The sequence below is a fragment of the Galleria mellonella genome, unplaced genomic scaffold, assembly GCF_026898425.1.
Source record: "Galleria mellonella isolate WM207_F2 unplaced genomic scaffold, CSIRO_AGI_GalMel_v1 utg200, whole genome shotgun sequence".
Lineage (NCBI taxonomy): Eukaryota > Metazoa > Arthropoda > Insecta > Lepidoptera > Pyralidae > Galleria > Galleria mellonella.
The window spans coordinates 2,420,332-2,443,711 of record NW_026442034.1 but is presented as its reverse complement, the minus strand read 5'-3'; the positions used below and the strand labels follow the sequence as shown (position 1 = coordinate 2,443,711).

The following is a 23,380-nucleotide window of genomic DNA, read 5'->3' as shown; positions in this document are numbered from 1 at the left end:
TGTTATTTACTTATGTTCTATTATGTTCATAATTATGTTACAAATTGACAATAATTATTATTTAATCTTATTTTTCGTAGTAATAAAATACCAATTAAACCTTAGTATGTAGTACATTATACCAAGACTATATATTAAACCAAGATATGCCTTTTTTGTCAGCTTTTTATGCGACTTAGAATAACAAATTGATGGCCCAAGTGATGAAAAGTGGTAACCATCATCTATAAACATGAACAGCGCCATGGACAATAGAGTATGCCGTGTCACCTATGGTACCCTTCACAAGTTGCTATTTGAAGCGTGGGCATGAAATTTCATTAAGATATACCCACCCTTAAAACCGAACATAGATATGCAAACACAAGTATTTAACGGCAGAAACACGAATGAGATGTTAGTACCCATGCAGACGACTTTTATACAAAATGTTCCTCTGGTATGTCTCTTAATCTTGCTAAATTTAATCACGTACATAACAAAGGATTTAAATAATAAAACTCAAGAACCATTGAACACAATTATTATTATAATAAGAACAGCGAACGACTATTTAAAACTCGAATTATTTTATTTTTATCAGCAAGTTTGCTCGAAACTGTGTATTCTGGAATAGCGCTTTTATAAGGTTTCTTAGCTCTTCTGTTCTGAAATGTATAGCAAGAGGTCCTGTGCCATCTTTCCAGTGATTCTCTATGTCTTTGAGTGACCCGCCAAGAACAAATATCAATTCTTGCAATTTAATCCATGACTTCACATATTTTTCGACATCTGAGGGATTCTGCAATTGAAAATTAATATATATTTAGTATTGAAATAAAAGGATACAATATATAAAAGTAAATATTATTTTATAATTCTGTCAATTAAAATCAATAAAATTCATACCTACATTTAGAAATACAATAGTAACAATAATATTTGGTACCTGGAACAGTTGCGGTGCTTTCTGTACAACGAGCGTGTAAATTTCAGTAAGCTGTGTTGCCATCTCCATAGAAATGTCTTCAACTGTGCACACGCGATGTATCAGCTCATCAACAAACATGTTAACCAATGTTGCCATAAGTCTATAAAATAAAAAAATATTAGTTCTAAACTTTTTTTTATAATAAATAATCAGATTAACTGCTGCTATAGCCACATTAAAAATTTTATAATATATATTTAGTTTTAAATTACATGTCCTTTTGAGTATTAAAATATGTAGATGAAATTTATGGCGTTTGCACTTTGTCTACCTACTTTACATTTAGTTAATACAAATTTAAAAAAATATAAAAAAAAAAATACCTTGTAAAAACATTGTTAGGAAACACTCCAATCCACACATTTTTCAACAGATGCAATTGTCTCAAACACTGTCTTATAGCTGCCTCTGCATTCTCACTGAGCACATCTTTCACAACAATGCAGTTTAGATCTGAAAATGATTTATATTTGATTTATAGATGAACAATCAACACTACAGATATTACAGAATAAACAGGATGAAAAAGTAGTCATTAGTTATACATAAATATATTAATTGCAATGTGGTCCCGGCATAGAATGGGCCATTGCTTATTTCCCATGGATGTCGTAAGAGGCAACTAAGGGAACTTTAAGGCCGAGAGATGTGCAGCAGCATTCTTAAAGCAAAGCCTAACTGCGGTTGTCAAACCTCTTATCAAGGTAATTACCAGCAAAACCCTCTTTATGAAAAGTTAAACTAAGAATATACATATATAGCGCTAGGGAATATATTAGGAAACAAATTTCATAAACAAAATATTTCTATACTAAACAGCTAGATGCAGCATGTTAATATGGAAGGTAGCTTTGTTACTTTTTTACCCATATTTCTTTGATGTTCAGTTTCAATGATAGAACACTTCCTTCAAAGGTTGCTAACAATTGCGATTTCACCTTGTTGTCTATAATACGCCTCTGCATTGCGTATTTTGTTTAGAGGTAGCATTGTTACACAATAATGTATGAAGCAGGGCATGCTGTGTTTGCATGGCTGTGTTTCAGTTTGAAGGGTGGGATATGGCAATGAATTTACAGAGTACAGAGGAATAACACCTGAGCCATCAGGAATGGCAATGCATTGAAGTTATCATAGGCGAAATAGTATACTCTGTTATGTCCATGATACTGCTCATGTCTATAGGCAATGGTTACCACTTTCCATCAGGTGAGCTGTCAGCTTGTTTGCCATTCTAAGTTGCATAAAAAAAATGCTGTTTCACATTCTCATCACAGAAAGAAGTAAAACTGTGACATTGATAATACAATAGACTTTATATTGACAGTAGGATAATTTACTTGTTATACACACACCTGAAGAACGAATGTTGTCTAATATCTGTTTGCGTTGTTGTTGCATGTGCATGGTTAGGTGCTTGTAACCGAGGTCCCTGAGCTTATGAACCAAGTCAACAAAGCTGATAGGGTAGTCAAGCTCGCGGCCTTCCATCAGAATCAACCACTTGTCCCCAAATGTTTGCAAATTATGTGCTAGGTACATGCAATTGTTGTGGAATAGAGCTGGAACAAAAACAAGATTTTTTTTATAAAAAATTATATATATATATATATATATATATATATATATATATATATATATATATATATATAACAAATGTAGAGTCATTTGTTTGTTTATAAGAAATTGAAACTTATAAAAGTCTAATAGTAAAAATAACATGTTAACCTAACTTTTTTACAAAATTTTGTGTTTTTAATATTGCTATACTAATTACTATGTTACCAATCTCATTACTCAATTTACCCACAATAGAATAATAATCAAATAAGCTTTATTGCTTTTAAAGCATACAAACATGTTTAGAAAAGCAAAATAAAATTCCATTGTTTCTGCCTACCCTAATGGGAGACAGGCGTGACAGATATGTATGTATGTAAATAAAACTACAACTATGTGAGTTAAGTAATTAATACATACCAACATACTGTGGAATCGTTTGTAAATAATTTTCATGGTGATAAGGGACCACAGCATCATACAATTCAAAAACGAGTCTTGTTGTATTATAGAGCTTCTTACATACTACATCTGAACATTGAACAGCTTGCTCCATCATCATATACACCAAATCTAACAATTCCTGAGCTGTCTTTGATATCATGCATCTTGGGAAATAGAATAGACTCACTGGAATGGTTTCATCAAGGATTTTCAGAGCCCCCTCCACATTGTCATCAAAAGTGTCACTTGGCCCTTCATCTGATTCTGGTATGCTCTCTACACCAATAGACATAGTAACACTCAAATCCTTAAACATTATAGTCCGAGCAGTTTCCAAAAAGTACTGGCAGGACTTACTAGCAAACAATACATCAATGTTATTTACATAATGAAGTATAGAGAACTTGTCATCGGGAAAGAACTTGACTACTGTAAGAAAACGCTGAAAATCTTCAATTTCAACAGTTATTTTACCATAACTTTGAAGTTCATTAATATTATTAGGTATTGTGTCTATTAGACAATCCTTCACTATGACATCACTGAACGGTTGACATATTTCTTTGCCCAGCATTCTCATTATTGAGCATTCTCTATTGAACTTCACATTCAATTTGTTACTGAGATAATGGAATAATAACCGAAGGTTTGCTATAACTGCATCATATTCCGGTTTAAAATCCTGCTTATAGTTTATTGTGACAGTCATCAACTCCTCTGTTTCAGCAAAAACTGTACAATCATTATGAATAATAGGTATAAGGACATCCTTTAATAGGAACTGTGAAAATTCTGATACCTTTTCCTTCAACTTTTTGCTTCTATCTAGTGCATTTAATACATCAATAACAATCATAGAATCATCTAAGTTTAGTGTTATAATGACTACAGTTTTCTTTATGCCTGGCTTAACTATATAACTTACTAATCGGTCCCATTCTCCATATAAATCATGCAGCAAACTATCCAATATTAATTGAGCTGTATGTTTAGTGTTTGCGTACAAATCTAAATGTTTAAATCCTTCTGCAGGCATTTCAACATACTGCACCAAGTCATACACAGCCTCCACGGCCCGTGTGAAACTCTGTGCCTCACGCCCATCATCAAACTCTTTAACATACTTTCCACATTGCACTACATCATAAATTATATCTATGGCAAAATTCACACTTTGCAATTCTTTGGCAAGTTGGTCATGGTTCTCTATAGATTGTAATATCTCAGCCATTGTTTCCTGCTCAATCTCTTGTCTACACAATTCCATTTCATCCACTAATGTTTTGCTCTCTGCGCACAGCTCTTTTCCCTCATCCAATATTGATGCTATATCATAATCACTAGAACTCAAAAAAGATCTCATATCATTCTTTAAATGTTCTATTTCTTTAATTACTAATGGAATCTTATCAGTAGGCTTCCAGTTATTTGAATCATTGCTGTCAAAAATATTTTTTATAACATCATCAACATTATAGTCTGCCATTTTAATATCTATTTTTTGGTCTGTCTTTTTTTATAGAAGGCTCAGGGTACCTGTCACGTTTAGGTGATCTGTTATAGGGTTGCTTGCGGCTGTTTCTTGAACTATGGTACTTGTTAGAATTTACAGCATGCCTGAGCGTATTAACGAGGAATCGTTTATTCGTTTTTTGTTGTGGCACTTTAACCCAACCGGAGGGGCCAACTATTTCAGCTCTGGCAGCTCCTTGCACTGCTTCCCGCATTAGCTCCTCGACGGCTAGTCTGAAAGTTCGTTTTTCCCCGTTAATTAGTAAAATAAATAGAAAGTAACAGTCAATTTCAAAATAAAATACCGTACTTCTCTAGAGCTTCGTCGTCTAATGTTTCTGTATCAGGTTTTTTGGTGTCATCTTCTTTCTCTGTCATAGTTTAATGTAATACTTTATTCACTAATGTTACTTCGATAGACAACTACTTATAAAATTCAATAAATAATCAAGAATCTAAATAGAAATACATTTTCGCAAATCAAATCCAGCCCACGAACACGAAAACAAACATGTACGTTTGACAACCAAACAACTGCGTTCTGACAAGTATTAAAAATAATGAGTTTCTTTTCCATAACAGTCTTTTTCTTTATATTATATTGTTTAATTTTTACATTTAATAATTAATTTACTTTCAAATTCATTTCTGTATTTTATAAAATTACGGTAGTAAGTGACTTTTGAAAACCATCTTTCAAGAAATATTTGTAAGAAACGCATCGTTAACATTTTGTATTTCGAATTGTGGCAATTTTTTGAACGCGTGGAGTGAAATGTCAGCCACGTAAAAAGATCCGTCATTGACGAGATCAAATACTTAGTTACTATTTTTCCTTTCTCGTCTTTAAAAACTTTTATAATACTAAAACTAAAAGGTTCTTTTATTTTTAAATACACGATATTAAATTAGCTCTCATTTCTATTGTATATCATTTATTAATTTTCTTGATTTCATTCAAATTATGGCATAATTTACACTCGAATGTCGGTGTTGCGTGTACTAATTTTTATATAAAATATTTCAGACAGAATGGCTGCAAAATTATTATCCCTGATTCTAATCATCGTGGCTGCAGTAGTAGCGGACGATGAACCTACAGTGGCGAAGCTGTTGGTGTCAAAACAAGTGCTAAATAAATATTTAGTTGAAAATATGGACATTTTGGTGAAGTACACGCTATACAACGTCGGCAGTGCACCAGCGGTGGATGTGAAATTGGTAGACAACGGCTTCCATCCCGAAGTGTTCACAGTGGTGGGTGGGCAGCTAACCGCGCAGATCGACAGGATACCGCCACAAACCAATGTCTCGCATGTAGTCACAGTCAGGTCTAACAGATATGGTTACTTTAACTTTACCTCCGCTGAAGTAACATACAAAGCTACCGAAGATGCCACTGAGGTAAGTTTGTAAAATAAAATTGCAATATTATTAAACTAATAATACTAACTAGTGATCGACCCCAGCTTCACATGGATAAATAAAAAAATAAATTTTACATAAACTTTTAATAGGCAAATATTTATTACCTTAGGTTACATTACTGTAATGTGCATAGGGATCTCTTATTCCTAACTTTTAAATAATGTATAGCTTCTATTTATTTTTTTCTATATCACTATAGGTGAGAGAATTTTAAAACAATGTTTTTGATTCTATCCATTTCAACTAATCAATCTTTCCTCTTTATAATATTAGTATTGATGGTTGCACTACTAATTCATTTGATCTGTCAATCAATCTGGTTCACACTGAATTTCTGCACCCCTAGTACTCCAAGCTTAAGATAAGCTTACAAAAAATACATATTAATTAAATAAATAAATTGAATAATTAAAATACTGATATTTTTTTATTAGTACTAGTTTTTAATATTAGTTAAATGTTAATCCTTCCTAATATTATAAATGTAAAAGTGAGTTTGTTACTCTATAGCACCTTAATTGCTATACCAATAATTTTAAAATTTGGCATAGGTATACATACTGTATGGAATGGATTAGGATATAGGCTACTTTTACAGTCAGAAAACATATCTCAGTTACATGAACAAAGTCATGGGTGAAAGCTAGTCCTTAATAAAATATATATATGCTTGGTAAAATTAATTGAATCATTTATCCCTTTTCAGGTTGTGTACTCCATCAGCAGTTCTCCAGGAGAGGGAGCTATTGTTGCATTCAAAGACTACGATCGCAAATTCTCATCTCATATCCTGGACTGGGGTGCATTTGCAGTTATGACACTGCCATCCCTTGCGATCCCCTTCTTCCTCTGGTACTCCTCCAAAAGCAAATATGAAAAATTATCTAAACCTAAGAAAACTCATTAGTTAATATTCAATTAGTTAAGTAGACCATTGCTAATGTTATGTGTATTAAATGTACGCTTCTATTTCTTAAAATATATTTTTTTATATATTTTAAAAATATATATAAACCATGGCAAAATAAAATGGAAAATATGTCTGACATATAAGATATATAAGTAACATAGAATTTGAATTGTATTTGTATTAATTCAATATTTTTTGGTATTTTGTATACACATAACATTAGCCATGTAATTTCCACATTAATAAGTTATATGTTCATTTTTGTTATTAATAATTTATATGAACAATCAATAAAAAAGACTACTTTTTATATTGACTTTGTTGTTCACCTTAGACATCCACTATTCAAAAATATAGTTTTCTCCTCGCCATTCTATAGCTATAAAGGTTACCATTCCATTACTATCCATTAAAAAAGTTGTTAGTGTTGATCGGTTTCGAATTCACGACCTTGGATCTTCAAGTAAAAGTACCAATAAACCACGATGCTCTTTGAAATTTTTTTTTTTTTTTTATTATGCTGAACTAGGTGTAACCTTCCAGAAGTATATGTCACTGGTTATTTGATTACAATTATTGTGTTTAATTTCGCTACCATTAGTACATGTGTGACTCCCAACACTGAAAATTGACCTCCACTATTACTACCAGAAGTTCTACAACCATCCATATTAGCTTTCAATCACAGACTGCCATTTAATTTTTTTTTTTTCAAAAATACAGTATATGATGCAGTAAACAATTAGGATTACGGTTATGTACGCATGTCTGTAAACACGAAGGTGAAAAATACCTAAATATACGTATCTATCAGTAGAAAGTATGTGCTCATAATGATATTTTTATTTTTGGCCACAATACTGAAATTGGGAATATTTTTTTTATATAACACAGGAGGCAAAGAAGCAATCGGCTCACCTAATGGTGATTACCTTCACTCAGCACTCGCCACACAGGAATAATCGCAGATATGCTGCTAGCATTTTAAAATAAGTTTTTTTTCTTAAAAATTATGATTTCGAATCGGTTCGAAAATATGTTGCTGGATGTTGATTCCAAAGAATGGTTGTGCGTGTAAGAAAATGCCTTGAAAATGTATAGTGGAAAACCGCCCAAATATGTGGAATGGAACTTTATGGCTAATTGAATGATGGTGAAATTCAGCAGCAGGTATCAATCTGAACAATTTCTTAGATATTTTATTCGTTATTGCACATATTTTTATACCACGAAAATGGCAAACAAGCATACAGCCCGTCTGATGGTCCCTATGGACGCCTGCAGCACTAGAAGTGCGTGTTGCCGACCCTGAATAGACCTTAATATACTCTTTTTAAAGAAACGGGAAAATCTCGGCAGACCTTCATCCTCACCTATCACGCTTACTGGGGATATTATTACATTTTCACCAATAAAAACAATGCATTTGAGGTCGTTACTCCATCCAGTGAGGGGTCATCCTACACTGCGTTTGCCCGTACGGAGCGCTACTCAAGAATCTTTCTTCTCCTTTCATTGTCGGTTCTTTGAGTTATGTGACTAGTCCATTGCCACTTCAGTTTGTTTATCCTTAGGACTATGTCAGTTACGACAACAATGTTAACGCCAAAAACTATTTTACAAATTACGCGACAACTTAACATTGTCACCTGATACATTCATGAATTTCCACATTTTTCCTGTTTACGACGCAGAGGCGAATAAATATAAAGACAGTATTTTACAAAACAATTTATTAAAACATATTTTAGTTAAAAGCTTATTTACATATAATACTAAATACAAAATGTATATTGCAACAAAAATACAACTGTAGAATTGTTTTGCACATTAATGCAGTAATGTACATTTGAATTAGTAGGGATTTCTTTGATTTCGTGTAAGTACCCAGTAGTGAATGACTACAAAGTTACTCAAGCTTATTTATCACTATAATCTTTGTGTAAACATCAAAAGTTTAGAGTTAAATAAGAGAGGTATTTGTTCCAAAAAAAGAGCTATTTCAATCAAGACAAAATAATAACAATAATAATTCTTTATTTGGAACAAAAACATTGGTTACAATTAATATAAAACTAGCACAGGAATAAACCCTGTCGACTATACGAGTAAAATGAACGCCAAATGAAGTTATGCCAAGAATGGCAGAGAGAAAAAATATTCTTTGATATATTTGCTATATACATTGTAGTAAACAAACGGTTAAAGCAAGCAAAAGTGCATCATATTACATTCAAATCTAAATTATCAAATCAAAGTTTTGTTCACATTTCAAAACATAACATTTTGTCCTTTCTCTTAAAAGGGTACAAAGATAAAATGCACCTGGCCACTTTAATATATTAAACTGTGCTAATCTTGTTAGTAAATTGCAATTTAACTACATTGAAAAAAGCTACAAATTAACAGGAAATGACAACTATTTATAATTTACGAGTGCCTAATACAATATACTTTAAATTTCTTTCTATAATTTTACAACTCTTCCCACATCACGTAATATTAGGTACATCAATTCGTGATTCCGTCATTTCATGACAAAAATATGATATAGACATTAATTCTAATAATTAGAATAAATATAGTTACAACATAGGTAGCAAACAATGTTATTAACTCAATGTTATTATTATATAAATTGTTTTTAGTCACTATTAAAAAGCTTGACAATGACCAAGAACTAAACTCAAACTTTTGTCTTTTACATTAATACTTTTTTAACATAAACTTTATCAATACTGGATAATTTCAGATAATAAGATCAAGACAGGATCTTTTACGACTTTATGATTAGATAGACATGCGAGTAATTAATATAAAAATAATTTTCAGGTACCTTGTCACAATAATAATGTCTTGGTATATTTGATTGAAAAAAATATTTCACATTTTCACTAGCATTATTGTGGCAAAGCTCTAACACGTGTCTTGGATAATTCGTTGTATTTGGCCGCAATAAAAATGAACACTTTCATCCAGAAAGCTTTATTATTCTCTATTACTTACATCTTTATTAAATAATGACTAAGCCATCTTTATATTTTAGATATAACTTATTACATAATTTGAATACCGCCAATAATACAGACCACAGTATGTGATTACGCATTCACCGCCACAAGACCCAACAGAGCGAGACCCAGAACGAGTTTGGTGTACAATTACAAGGTTTAGTTTTAGGTTTTAGTCATTTAATTAAATAAACTAAAAATAAAGAATAAATGTATTTAATAAAATTGTCAATAACCTATCAAACTGTGTATGTTTTTGGGGGTAGTCTGGTAGCAGTCTTGACCTGCTTCACCATCTCAAAAAAAATTACTTGTTCTTGAAACGCCGAGCATGCTTTTTAAATGTGTTTATCTTAGGCTAAGATAATTTTGTAAGTATATGTTTGTTCTCATTTTATTATAATATGGTATAATTATGGTAAGATTGGTAAAATCGCCAAGCTCAAGTCACGATTGGCTCTCCTAATCCTTTTTAGAAGCTATCTTGACTCTCAGCGGTACTAATATTGGTATTTAGTAAGTTAATTTTCATTAGCATTATATAATGTAATAATTCACATTTGTCTCTGTTGGTCAAAACAGAAAAGTTAAGTTCTCAATTTCAATCGATTTTAACAGAAAAGAAAAAAGATGTCCCATATCGATTCGTTTACTCTTGTGTAAATTATGCAATATTCTTTACCAATTCTGGCCCAATATTAGTGATTTACTTAGTATTTTATGATTAGACGCTTGGTAATTATCAATTGACTAGTTTTTAACCCCGACATTGTCCGCGTGACCGAAATAAATGATAGCTATGTCATTCTACATCTCGAACACCATGTGTGTACTTTATGACGAATAGTTGAACAAAACAAAAAACAAACTCTTATTGTTAAAAGTTTTATAAGTAGCATATATTTCATTGCAAAAATAACCTAATTGGCTTACGTACTTCGAGTATTCTCTACAGAAATATATGTAAATCTATTAATTATTTTGACAATAAAAGACAAAACTATTTCCGTATTCATAGTATTATTAAAATATATTCTGATCCTGTGAATGACAAAATTTCGTAACTGTCCGAGTTTGAACCTGCATTATGCAGAGGTCAATAGCCCCTAATATTCCATATTTTAATTACACTTAAATACCTATTCATATATAATACATTATGTATATTATACAATAGTAAAAATATTATCTCAACAGGACATCCAAGTAAACATTAAATTTGAGAAAATATTTGTTGATAACCAATCCACATTTACTAAGCATTAAAATGGTGACAAATTAGATCTATTACGGTAGTATGAGTAATCGGCCATCGAACACTGATGCACTTATTTGCCTATGTGATTAAATAACCACAATAAAGTTGACAGTCTCACATATTTGTGGAGACCTCAATTTGAGACAAATATAACGTCAACCTTTAAAAAGATAGATAAGTGATATATTAAAGACAAAAAAATCTTCGACGACTGATATTTCAGACACAATAGATGTGCTAATTGGGAATGACTAATATTCTCTGTTTGCTCAATCGATATGAAAATTGTTTAGATGGGGCAGAGGACATTGATTTAATAATTATAGATAGTTATTTATAATTGACCATCAGTTTTTTTAGAAGTCTCTTTTATCTCTTTCATTGTATAACCATAATTTCTTATCATGAGATTAAACGACCATTTATCCATCAGATAACGTTATATTTAATTCCTAATGATGAAAATAATGCAATAATTCCAATTTTACAACAGCTAGTCGTAACGCAACCAAAATTAATTCAAACTTACATTAGGTAGACAGATTAGGTACCAGAGGGACTTTGTACAAAAGTCGTTTGCTTGGGCATCTCTGTGCCATTCGTGTTTATACCGTGAAGCAGTTGTGTTTACATGGTTGTGTTTCGGTTTGAAGGGATTTTTTGGATGATAATGGAATTGTAACCCCTTCTGCGGTATCAGTATACGCTGACGGGGCACGAGTAAGTTTAAAGGGTAAGATATGGCAGTAAATTTACAGGGTACAGAGGAACAACACCTAAGTCCTCAGGAATGGTAACGCATGGGGGGTGTCATGGGCGATACAGTATACTCTGTTATGTCCATGGTACTGCTCATGTCTAAAGGCGACTTTCCATCAAGTGGGCCGTCAGCTTGTTTGCCATTCTAAGTTGCATCCAAATAGCAGAATAACTAATATCAGATAAATTCACGGAAAAAAAATGTTAAAAGCTGAAATGATATTAATCGACTGTTAGGCGGTACGAGTGTCATCATCATGTGTAGCTAGTTAGACATATGTGTATAAACAAATAAATTTGGTCAATTTATTCCACTTTAAGCCTTATCTACATGAATACCACACTTGAAAAACACAACAGACAGGCTATCATGTGTTTGTTAAACATCTTTCAATGTGGACACAACTTGGATAAAAATCAATCTCGAAGTTAGGACATTAACCCTTAATGTAAGACTAACAAAATGTTCATATACGTAAAGTTATAAAAATAGAACATTGAATCAATACTAACAGCGTGGAATAAATTTGAGTAACGAAAATTAATGTCATGTAAATATTATGTACTCATTATTAAGGTAGGATATCTAAGCAGGACAATGGGGGGAAGGGATTGTTAGTAATGCGAACTACCAGTCCTATTGCTAGCAATATACCCTGTCACGTCGACTTCCACGTGGTCCCCCTGAAAACCATAATCCTGAACTCCATGTGTATTCATCACGATGGGCTAACTGATCTGCCCTTTTATCCTCACCTATTATCCCTTACCGATGCCCCGCCAATGTATATCGATAGCGCAGACTTTTAGCGGTTACCTTTTCATTATTCATTAAAAAACGGGACAATGGTCTGCCTGCCTACGTAACGTATGGACGCAACACTAGTTATTACAGTAGCGCAGATTCATCTTCACAATTTCACAACACAAAACATTTGTGTTGTGAAACTATGAAAACGAATGTACATATGGATGAAAAATAATTATCAATGTGAAAAATTACGTTTCACAACTTGGGAATTTATTGTTCTACCGTTCTGTTTCTGTGCCCAGACATAAATAATTAATAGGTACTTTTTACAACGCTCAAACCACAAATGATAATAATGTAAATTACATAACAAACAACACCACAACCCAAATATTTGATCGAATTCATAGCTCTCTATAATTATGTTTCCTGATTAGAAGATAAAAGTCCAGGGCTACAAACCATATAAGGTCACATGCCCGATATCGTTTGAAATTTTACTTCACAAAAAAATATTACATAAATCCTATCGAATGCGCAATAAATTATCGAAATCGATTCAAAATTGGCGAAGATATTGCGTAGCGTACAAAATTGAGAACAGGATGTTTTGAACAGGAGGAAACTTATTGAAGTTTCTAGAAATAGAATTGAGGGCTAATGGAATTTAACATAGTACACAAACAAAGCCTCTAGTCTCTAGTCTATGCAGACCCTTTAGAGAAGCATCTGCTTTATCAATAAATATGGCTACATCGTGACCTAATCACATTCCGATATTTAACATTATGTATGCACAACAAGTAAATGAAACAATGTATCTACCTATTAACGTAATAAATTATGCGGAGTAGAGTATTTGCATTAATAACATTATTCGCTATATTAACTAATTAATGACAGCCCGCAGCAAGATCTCGTTTCGTAAATTTTGCTAAATAATAAAAAATATAATAAAACAAAACTATATAGGCGAATAAATAATACGAAAAAATAATGGTACTATCACAAAGAGAATAGCGGCTGCGATGTTTGGAGTTATTACGGCCGAATAGCGTTCACTTGTGTAAGAACTGGAGTATTTTCTAGTTGATTTTATAATCACTACCTCGTTGTAAATCAGACATTAATGATTTCAATATGCGCCGTAGCACGTTTTATATAGCAATAGGTGTAACGAGAGCTAAAGAATTCACCATAGTCATACAACCATGACATAATTGGTTAGGCTCGTGCCATCCCATCATGCCTTGTGAAGTTGTGCCCATAACCGGTTTCATGTTTAGATCAATAAGTTCATGATATAATCACACGCGCAAAAAACATAAATACGAATGTAATCAAAATCCAATCGCCAGTGGTATGAAGTCTTATAAAATAACACCTAATTCAATAAAATACATCAACGTTATTAGTCAGCAAACAGTTCAGAGTCCGTTTAAAATCCTACCAGAAGAAAGAACCAATGTCCGACAAGCTAATTAAAACTAACTTCAACTAAAAATATGATTATTTAACTAATATGACTAAATAAAATTACTATGTTAAAAAAAGTTTTCAAACATGTAAACTAAGGCATCTGTAATATTTCTGAAGGGCAAATAAAATTCCTATTTGTTTTACGATGATAATGTTGTATCAGAACTTGCGCTCACTAAACAAAACAATTGTTAGGCAAAAGTTTAATAAAACATGAAAAAGCGCTTGTCGTCTCGCGAGCAATTTTGTATAAGATCCTTACGAAGTTTATGACGACAATAGTTTTGATGTTGCAACGAATAAAACTGAATAGTAAGAGTATGTAACGAGCTAAAGTGTTATAACATTTTAATATTATGAGAATAAAACGAATTAGACTAGAAAAGATGTTTTGATCGCGTATCCTTCATATTAACTGGTATTTCTTTTGAACTCTATAATAATGAATATCTAATATACAGCCCATTAACTTGGAGAACTACTTTGCGTCTATCTGAACTGAGTTGATCTTGAGTGTATAACGGTTATTGAATATCACTAACCACTGAATGTATTGAACTAGAAATTTCCAGATTCCTTACGTTTGATAATTCTGTTACTGACGACAACATATCTGGTGGTCTACCATGAAATGAAATTCCGAAATTTCGGGCTCAATTTCGTGTTTTTGTTCATATCAAAATCGACCCAGTAAATGAAGCTTAACATTTCGTTCATCATAAATCCTTTTCTAATAGTCGAAAGGAACGATATTTTAACTTTTTTAATAATTTTAAACAGCATGTATTATGTAATTTTAACATCAAATTTCTGTTTCGTTCGTTCCCGAAATTTCGGAAAATACTTCATGGTAGGCCCTCTGATCTAATGGGAAAACGTAATTCGTAAAATTCCAATCATCGGCCGCAATTATAGCTATCTAATATGAAAATATTGCATACATTATTATATTATTTACATTAATAAAACTACACTGTCGTCCATTATCACACAACAAAGTAACATAATGCTGTACATAATGACACTATAGATATATTAGATTATTTAGAGATACGAAGGCACCGTCGATACGGGGCTAACTGTAATCTTTTCGGTAGATGAAAAAATCACATTATAATGTTAATAATTGTTAGGTACCTAGATGTTATTTGTTGTCATCTTTATATATTTATTGTGTCTGGATTATAAGTGTGTTGACTTACAGGTGAAGATGCGCCATAGTCAGGGGTGGAAGGAGTCGAAATTGGCGTCGTGTCTATTGGCTTATTAAGAACAGGTGCCACGTATTCAGGGAATCTTATACTAGACTCCTCTTGCAGGGGCGCTGGGGGCGTGCAACTAGGGAACGGACTGAGTAACAAAAAGGTGCCAAACGCGACGATAGATGCCATTATCAATATTATAGTGCGTGCTTCAAAACCTGACCTCAATCCCGCCCAAGCAGCCATGTTCACTAGAAGAAGTAAGACAGATATGCGAATAAGTCGCACTGCGGTCGCATGGATTCGGCCTCCCCCAACACCACTCATATCAGAAGGACCATAAGCGAAATACAAGTTGTGTTTATCTCCTATATGTTTGAAAATTAGATAGATTAACCCAAATGGTGAAATCAATGGACACGCAAGACTATAAACCATTGCTATAGAGAAAATCGCTATACTCCATGCATAATGTACTCCAAATGGGAACTCGTATAAAATAGCTTTTTTCACATAACTCTTCTCCGCCTTTGACTTTGATTGTAACAAATACCAAACATAAAGGAAAAGTTCCGGAAAACGGATCAATTCTAAAGATGTACCAATAAAACCCGAGGTTATGACATAGTTAACGAAAAATGCCCCTTTGTTAGGATAAAAGACACAGTCCCACCGCATAGTATCGTTTTCGTGGTGTAATGTCCAACGTATGAAAGCGTCGGCACTGGCCAGTCCAAGTGAAGGCAAAATTAAGGTCATAAGAAGCAAAAATGAAACTGTCTTAGTCATAATAGAATAGTTTTGCTGAGACCTTGTCCAATGAGAAAGAAATTTATCAGAAAACGACACTATGGCTGGCATCACCGCTGCCATAGTCCATAGAAGCAAGGTGGGGAGGAAGTCAAACATTATGGAGCTAACTCTATCTGTATTTTCAGGTTTAACAACTACAGTATTAAAAAGATTAACAATAATCGCTGGAGTTGTTAGAAAGAACAGTACAATGAACAAGAAAAAATTAACACAAATGGCTCTTATATACCAAACACCAGGCTGGACGCTTAAATTCTCCCAAATAATGTCTGCTGGGTTTGTGGCATGAGTTAACACCCAACCACGGTGCAAGCTGAAATTATTGATAACATGCTCGGCTAATTGATAAGATGGCAAAGTCAAAAAAGCAATACTTAGAGGGTCATTGAGGACCAGTGCACGATTTCTCTTGGCTTCATCCTTCAGTCTCTTCTCTTCAGCTGTATAATAATCCAAACCATCTGCTTCAGGTCCGCACCACTTTGGTCTAACTGTGATACGCTTCCCTGTCTTTTTAAAATATGTATCACAGTAAACAAGTGCTTCTGTTACCATCTCCTTCTTTTCCTGTACTTCATTCAGTTTATTGATATTGTAAGCGAGTCGCAGATCAACAATTTGTATGTGAGGGAAGTTATGAGCAAAGTAAGCCCTTATTGTTGATTCATTTCTATCAGCCCTCGATATGTTTGTTATCATTATTGTACCTGTTAGTGATTTGGGTACAGGCTTGCGGCCAGTGCAGCGTCTCATTATTAAAACAGATACAGGTAAAAATAAGATACTTATCAGAGTATGAACCCACAACCAATCAGAACCTCCATTCAAGTTGGACAGTGTAGTACTTGCGAACGTTGAATTACTTCCCATATTCATTCCTTGATAATTGATGGGTAGAATAATACCTATAGAAAATATTGTAACAATGAACATGAGAGTTATCAAATGTCTCTGGAAGGACAGATAGTGCACCGCATCCGGGCCGCATTTAGCGAGAACTTGTTCGCGGGTCAGGCTAAACACAGCAGGGAGCCACGTAAAAAAGCCCTCATCAATATTGGTCGATTCATCGTTGCTTCTCCTCCTATCGACGAGAGCGTCACCGTCTCCGCCGCGGTAATAAAACAAATTTGTCCAACGACTTTTTGTCCGCTGTACAAGCGCCATTCGCCCATAGTTCCATGCTGTTCGTCGCAAAATAGTAAACAGAACGATCAAGCATAACCACGATATCAAGTTGAGTATCAAAGTCTGAGGTATACCGTTATAAACGTCTGTGATAATGACGCTGTGTGATGTGTTCACCAACATACAGTTGTCCTGATCAGGTGTTGCATTGTTCCATGTTGATATTTCGTTGAAATAGCTAAAATGAGACATTGTCAATATCGCAACACAATCACTCGAGCACGAAGAGAAAGTATTCACATAATGAACATTCAACAAAACACTGGTTTTTGCAACAGTTCACGAAAATTAATAACAACCACAATTTTCTAACAAATGAAAAAAATAAGGACTAACACCAGCAGTTAGCCATCTGGAAACGAAATTTTATTGTTATGAGACAGAAAATAAACTCAATCACAGTACGGAATGACGTATTGACTCGTCGTGTGAGAATGAGACAGTATGATGAGACTCCGCCCCTTGAATATTTACCTACTCTATGATTGCAATTAGGGCTAGAACAAGGAATTACTGTTCCGAAATCTTTGAATTAGGCGAAAATTGGATGACATTCGCTGTCGACATTTATTATAAAAAAAAGCGACCACAGATTAGAGCAATTGCGAAATCTTTGGATTAGAGAGACTAGAAAGCGATTAGTGAGCGAAAGTTAGTGCTGCTTCTACAGAATGATTTAGAAACAAATAAGTACGTACTATCTAAGGTGCTATCAGAAATTTCAACGATTTTTTCACTTAATCGCATATGACCCTCTTTATGAGAAAAATGTACAAACATACATGTCTCCCATGTCTATGAATGAATACACTTTTTATAAAAGTCCTTAATTTAACCTGTTTAGTAATCAGAGGTTAACAGATAAAATTAAAGGCACTCTAGAATCGGGCCCATTCGTCAACTTGTTATATATATATATATATATATATATATTATGGAACAAATTTTCAGCGTTTAAGTTTTTTTTAGGGTATTGATGTTAAATGAGAGCATAATTCTTCACCTTGCAAATGACATATCATTTTTATAATTGACATTTGTCGTTTTAGTAAAATCAATGCATATGTGCGCTGTCAAGGGTTGAGACGATTTGGTTGCTCGCGAGTGTATATTCATAACTCCTTAGCCTATCAAAATCCACACATTTCCTATGTATAATATGGTTGCTCTTTTCTTCTTATACAAATATAATTCAAAAATTAAAAAGAGGATGAAAGATACACAATCAGTTGATATTTTTCTCAATTCATAGCAGGGTAATGTGTAGAAAACGTTTGATATATCAATTATTTGTCAATGACAAATTTTATATTACTAGATTATATATTCGACATAGTTTACGTAGAAAGTATGCAAGCAGGTTGTATCTAAATTTGGCAGGGTTATACGGCCGTATAACATTTTCTAACACTAGGCTGCTATGAATTGATATTTTTATCACGTCATGTAATTCCTTGTTCTTATTTTAAAACTTAGATATAAAAAAATGAATAATAAAAGAAATACCATGAAAACGAATGCGACTAAACGAAATTTTATGTGATTAATAATATTATTTTCTATATAAACAGAAACAGAAAAACAAAACATCTAAAATTTAAAAATAATTAGTTGCAATAGCTTAAAATTCTACAATATTCGATGCACAGATATGATAATGTATTATTATTTAATTATATGTCTATGATTTGTTATCTAACTTTTTTTAACGAAGTGCAAACCTAAGATCAGGGATAGTACGACGTTAAATGGAACTTATTAATAAAAACATTAAAAGATAACGAAAAAACATGTATTAACAATTTAGCTAGTAAAAAAGAAAGTAGAAATTATAACTACAAGACTACTATGCTATTAGGAATAATGTTCATAGCTTATTATAAGCTATGATATATACAGATGGGCAAAGCACCGGGTTTAAACCCGGTGCTTTGGTAAAAACCCAATAAACACCCATAAACTCCCATAATCACCCAAAAAAATAGGTTTTTACGTATTTTTTTGAAAATATGTAAGTAATACCAATAAATTATTTTTATAAATTGTATTGATCAATTCTACAATATTAAATAAAACGTTAACTAATAATATTTCAGGAAATTTTAAAAATCTATATATAATAAAATGAAAGTAATTAATTTTCAGTGTTTTCATGTTGCAGTTGATCAACATGTTGGCCTTTTGCTTCCCGTAGATACTTTAAAATTTCTTCATAACACCTCGTTCGCACACATGGCCGTATATATTTAAATTCTTGAGCCACTAACAGTCCGAAATACTCATTTCTTTTATCCTCTTCTCCATAAATTAAGCATTTAGAACAGTTTGTTTCTTCTTTCAGTAAATTTTCTTTTACTTTATCCTCGTTTTTTTCTTTGTTGCGACGACGCTGGGTAAATCATCTGGACACTGGGTCTCACTATCGCCAAATATATTTGGAGATCGGCTTCGGCTACGGCTTGGCAGACATTTTTTTCTTTCTACAATTTTAAATTAAATTTATTAGAATAAATGCTTCGAACACACGCGATCTAAGTACCTTTTGTGTTTATTATACCTTACCTACCTAGGTATAAAAAGAGTACTTACGTAGATTTTCTTTTATTAACTGTTTTATACGAAGATCTTGATCTCTCAAATTAGCATCCATTTTACTTCCAGTGATTATCAACTAAATTAATAATCCACAAAGTATTAAATAACGTTTTTATGAAATATTTAGCACAAAAACAATACCCTTTAAATATCGATCGTCAGTAACTGTGGCTGACTTACCTATATTCTAGCAAGCAGGACTGCCAGATGTGAAGGGGAAATCCCCAATAAATTGTTGCATGTGACTGATGATGTGAGCATGTTCGTTTCATAATAAAAATGTTGCCAGGTAACCAAAAAGTCGTATGTTTTTGTGCGAATTACGATCATAATCTTTACGATCGTACATTAAAAAATAGACAAATAATAGTATGAGTACGATTTAAATCGTATATCTGTCAACCCTGCTAGCAAGACAGCGACAAAATCACGTTGCATAACAATGTAGCCCAAGCTTATATCTTATGAAATATACGGAAGAGATACGGACTTAGAAAAAACAGAAATGTTGTTCTTTGTGGAAGTCATTGATGAAATTCTATGTATTTTAGCCCGCAAACTTTCTTCAAACAAAAACAGTGCCATCTAGTATCGAGTTCTGTAATTATCTCTTTGTTTATGGATTTGAAGTAAGACCGCCACGCATGCAATACATTATGACTGGGGATTCCCCTATTCGTCGACGCTGAATATGAGGCGACGACAATCACTGTCAAACGTGTTCACTATTACTCTGACTCTGGTAACGTGACTTCCTGGTAACGTGTTAGGTAGGAAAAGCAGTAAAAAAGTGCATATTAAGGGAGCAGATTTGAAATAATATTTATACTTAACAAGAAATAATTAAAGGTAAGTGGATTTTTGAATGATACAATTATATCATGATCACTTAACAATTTTAACTTAAAATTAGATGTATTATTACAAGCTTTTATTTAGCTTGCGTTATGTAAATAAAAGTATGTAGGTATGTTCGTATGTTGATGCAATTATCCTCAATCCTCAACCGACTGGGATAAAATTTTCCATACACGTTTATTTTGGATGATAGTGCATAGTTAGCTGAGAGTCGTCATTGGATAATAATGGTGGATAGCCTAAGATGTGTACTAGATATTTATTTTTAACATAATATGCGTAAGTACCTAATCGAATTAAAGAAGTTGCTGAGAAAAATACAGAACAATACGATAATAAACTAGCGTCTGCGTTTAATCCTCCGAGGAGATGTAATTTTACAAAGGTTTTTTGTATTTATTTTATTATTTTTTTAATAAATTTATTGTAAATAACAAGAAATAATCATTGTAAAAAAATAGGCACTCTATTGTTGAATTTTCGTCAGACCAACTAATCATCGTTCATTTTTTTAGGTTCAATGGGGAGACCTAAAGATTTACGCATATGGGAGCACTACCGTACTTTACCAAACAAGTCTGTTTCTTGCAAGCTTTGTAATAAGGTCTACAAATTCAGTAATGCTGCCAAAATGCTTCAACATCTTATCACTTGTCCAAAATCTCCAGAAACATTAAAAGACTCTATGAAACTTATAAAAGATAGCTCGTCCAAAACCAAAATGTCTGGACTGTCAGAGATAGAGACAAATGATTCTTTTATAAGCCCCTCGTCGTCTGCTAACACTACAATAAATGCTGAGTTTCAAGACACCGATGATCATATAAAAACAGAATTAGCGAGAGCTATATTTGTAACAGGGACGCCATTATCGATGGTGCAACATCCTTTATGGATACAATTTTTCGAAAAATTGCAACCAAAATTTAAAATACCTTCACGTAAAGCTTTAGCGACAAAATACTTAGATAAAATATATAGAGAAATGCGTTTTGAGTTAAATGAGGAACTAAATGCTTGTAGTTACTTACACCTTCAGTGCGATGGCTGGTCTAATTTAAGAAATGAAGGAATAATAAACTTTCTTATATCAAAACCTCAACCTGCATACGTTAAAAGTTTGAATACAGAAAGTAATCCTCACACTAGTGAATACCTTAGCCAAGAAGTTGAAAAAGTAATGAAAGTGTATGGAGCAAATAAGTTTCTTGTACTTATTGGCGATAACGCTAGAAATATACAAAAGGCATTCGAATTAACAAAACTCAAATATCCACATGTTGTTCCTCTCGGTTGCTGTGCACATATCCTTAACTTGTTGTGCCAAGATATTGTAAAGATACAAGAAGTAACTGTGTTTATTATGCAAGCCATAAATATAATAAAAACTGTTAAAAGGAGTCAACGATTAAGTTCCTTGTTGATAAAATCAAGGCAGGGTGAAGATTCTACACAAACACTAAAATTGCCTTGTGCTACAAGATGGGGAAGTCATGTTACTTCGTTAAAAAGTTTGAAAGCAAATAAGATAGCTTTGCAAATATTAACAGTTAGAGAAGATGTGGTAATTTCAAGAGATATTAAAGATTTAATTCTAAGTGATGATTTCTGGACGAAGACAGGGGAATGTATAAGTATTTTGGAACCAGTCACTGAAAGCATATTTTACTTAGAGAGCGACCAGAATCGTTTGCATCGCACATACATTACATTTAGAGATGTACAAGCTAAGATACGTTTTGCATTAAATGAGATTTCGACATTGAGCGAAGAAAGCAAACAGCAGATTCTAACATCAGTATCTTCAAGATGCAATATGGCAATGAGGCCAATACATTTTGCAGCATATATTCTAGACCCCAGGACTCTAGGAGTCGAACTTACTCAAGAGGAAGAACTTAAGGGTATGGAGTTTATCTACAATTTAAGCCAACACTTAAGTTTGTCAAATGTAATGGCAGATTTGGCGTGTTATAAAGCTAAAGAAAACTTTTGGGCCAGAGGATTTGTATGGAGCTCATTAGATAGCATTGAGCCCCTAATATGGTGGAAAGGTATTTGTGGTTCCACTGAGTTAAGCAAAGTAGCGATTCGTATTCTATCAGCTCCCTGTACTTCGGCAGCCACTGAGCGTTCCTTTAGTATCCAAGGCTACATACATAATAACAAAAGAAATCGACTTACAACTGAAAGAACTGAAAAAATTTCATTCATTTGTTATAACTGGAATCTTAAACATAAAGCTGAATGCGAGGACATTCAGTTTAATGAAGAAAATACCTTAGAAGCTTTCATTGAGCAAGTAAATGAACATAACAGTTTAGACGAAATAGAGCCTATCGAACCTATACAATTCATCGCTTGTAATAACTCTGAATCTGACAGTGATTGACTGTAGTTTTACATTTTACTTTCATCTCTTTCTTAATAAACTCAAAATCAAATTAAAAGTTTTTTATTCTGTAGGCTGCATAATAATATTGTCTATGTCCAGTATAGTGGACGTCTTGCGGCTGAGATGACGATGATGAAGTACAAAATCATAAACACCCAAAAATTTGGGTGTTTATGGGGTTTAAACCCAATAAACCCAAAACACCCGGTTTTTACCCACCAGACTTTAAACCCACCCAGGTGGATTG

The 23,380-nt window shown here is 33.0% G+C and overlaps 5 protein-coding genes across 5 annotated transcripts; 2 read left to right on the top strand and 3 right to left on the bottom strand.

Moving 5' to 3' along the window:
• Window positions 1–506: 506 nt before the first annotated feature.
• On the bottom strand, window positions 507–4,460 carry LOC113516460 (centromere/kinetochore protein zw10 homolog). The gene is made up of 5 exons (XM_052894259.1): window positions 2,951–4,460; window positions 2,326–2,532; window positions 1,294–1,423; window positions 929–1,070; window positions 507–781 (listed from the first exon to the last, which is right to left on the bottom strand). Exons 1-5 carry the CDS (start codon window positions 4,458–4,460, stop codon window positions 566–568), a joined length of 2,205 nt encoding a protein of 734 aa, XP_052750219.1. The 3' UTR covers window positions 507–565.
• Window position 4,461: 1 nt separating this feature from the next.
• LOC113516459 (protein POLR1D-like) lies at window positions 4,462–5,023 on the bottom strand. Its single transcript, XM_026900876.3, has 2 exons — window positions 4,797–5,023; window positions 4,462–4,720 (listed from the first exon to the last, which is right to left on the bottom strand). The coding sequence occupies exons 1-2, from the start codon at window positions 4,862–4,864 to the stop codon at window positions 4,462–4,464; spliced, it is 327 nt and encodes a 108-aa protein (XP_026756677.1). The 5' UTR covers window positions 4,865–5,023.
• Window positions 5,024–5,208: 185 nt separating this feature from the next.
• LOC113516464 (translocon-associated protein subunit beta) lies at window positions 5,209–7,134 on the top strand. The gene is made up of 3 exons (XM_026900882.3): window positions 5,209–5,363; window positions 5,514–5,890; window positions 6,621–7,134. The coding sequence occupies exons 2-3, from the start codon at window positions 5,519–5,521 to the stop codon at window positions 6,819–6,821; spliced, it is 573 nt and encodes a 190-aa protein (XP_026756683.1). The 5' UTR covers window positions 5,209–5,363; window positions 5,514–5,518; the 3' UTR covers window positions 6,822–7,134.
• Window positions 7,135–8,542: 1,408 nt separating this feature from the next.
• On the bottom strand, window positions 8,543–17,725 carry LOC113516468 (CSC1-like protein 2). The gene has a single exon (XM_026900888.3). The coding sequence runs from the start codon at window positions 17,475–17,477 to the stop codon at window positions 15,243–15,245; it is 2,235 nt and encodes a 744-aa protein (XP_026756689.1). The 5' UTR covers window positions 17,478–17,725; the 3' UTR covers window positions 8,543–15,242.
• Window positions 17,726–19,675: 1,950 nt separating this feature from the next.
• LOC128200533 (uncharacterized) lies at window positions 19,676–23,318 on the top strand. The gene is made up of 2 exons (XM_052894247.1): window positions 19,676–20,729; window positions 21,254–23,318. Exon 2 carries the CDS (start codon window positions 21,259–21,261, stop codon window positions 23,128–23,130), a length of 1,872 nt encoding a protein of 623 aa, XP_052750207.1. The 5' UTR covers window positions 19,676–20,729; window positions 21,254–21,258; the 3' UTR covers window positions 23,131–23,318.
• The last annotated feature ends 62 nt before the right edge of the window (window positions 23,319–23,380 follow it).

Coding starts and splice junctions, on each gene's coding strand:
- LOC128200533 (XM_052894247.1), top strand. CDS start 21,259: ATGGGGAGACCTAAAGATTTACGCATATGGGAGCACTACCGTACTTTA.
- LOC113516464 (XM_026900882.3), top strand. CDS start 5,519: ATGGCTGCAAAATTATTATCCCTGATTCTAATCATCGTGGCTGCAGTA. Junction 5,891..6,620: donor CTACCGAAGATGCCACTGAG/GTAAGTTTGTAA, acceptor ATCCCTTTTCAG/GTTGTGTACTCCATCAGCAG.
- LOC113516459 (XM_026900876.3), bottom strand. CDS start 4,864: ATGACAGAGAAAGAAGATGACACCAAAAAACCTGATACAGAAACATTA. Junction 4,721..4,796: donor GACGACGAAGCTCTAGAGAA/GTACGGTATTTT, acceptor ACGAACTTTCAG/ACTAGCCGTCGAGGAGCTAA.
- LOC113516460 (XM_052894259.1), bottom strand. CDS start 4,460: ATGGCAGACTATAATGTTGATGATGTTATAAAAAATATTTTTGACAGC. Junction 2,533..2,950: donor AACGATTCCACAGTATGTTG/GTATGTATTAAT, acceptor TTTTTGTTCCAG/CTCTATTCCACAACAATTGC. Junction 782..928: donor AAGCACCGCAACTGTTCCAG/GTACCAAATATT, acceptor TTTCAATTGCAG/AATCCCTCAGATGTCGAAAA.
- LOC113516468 (XM_026900888.3), bottom strand. CDS start 17,477: ATGTCTCATTTTAGCTATTTCAACGAAATATCAACATGGAACAATGCA.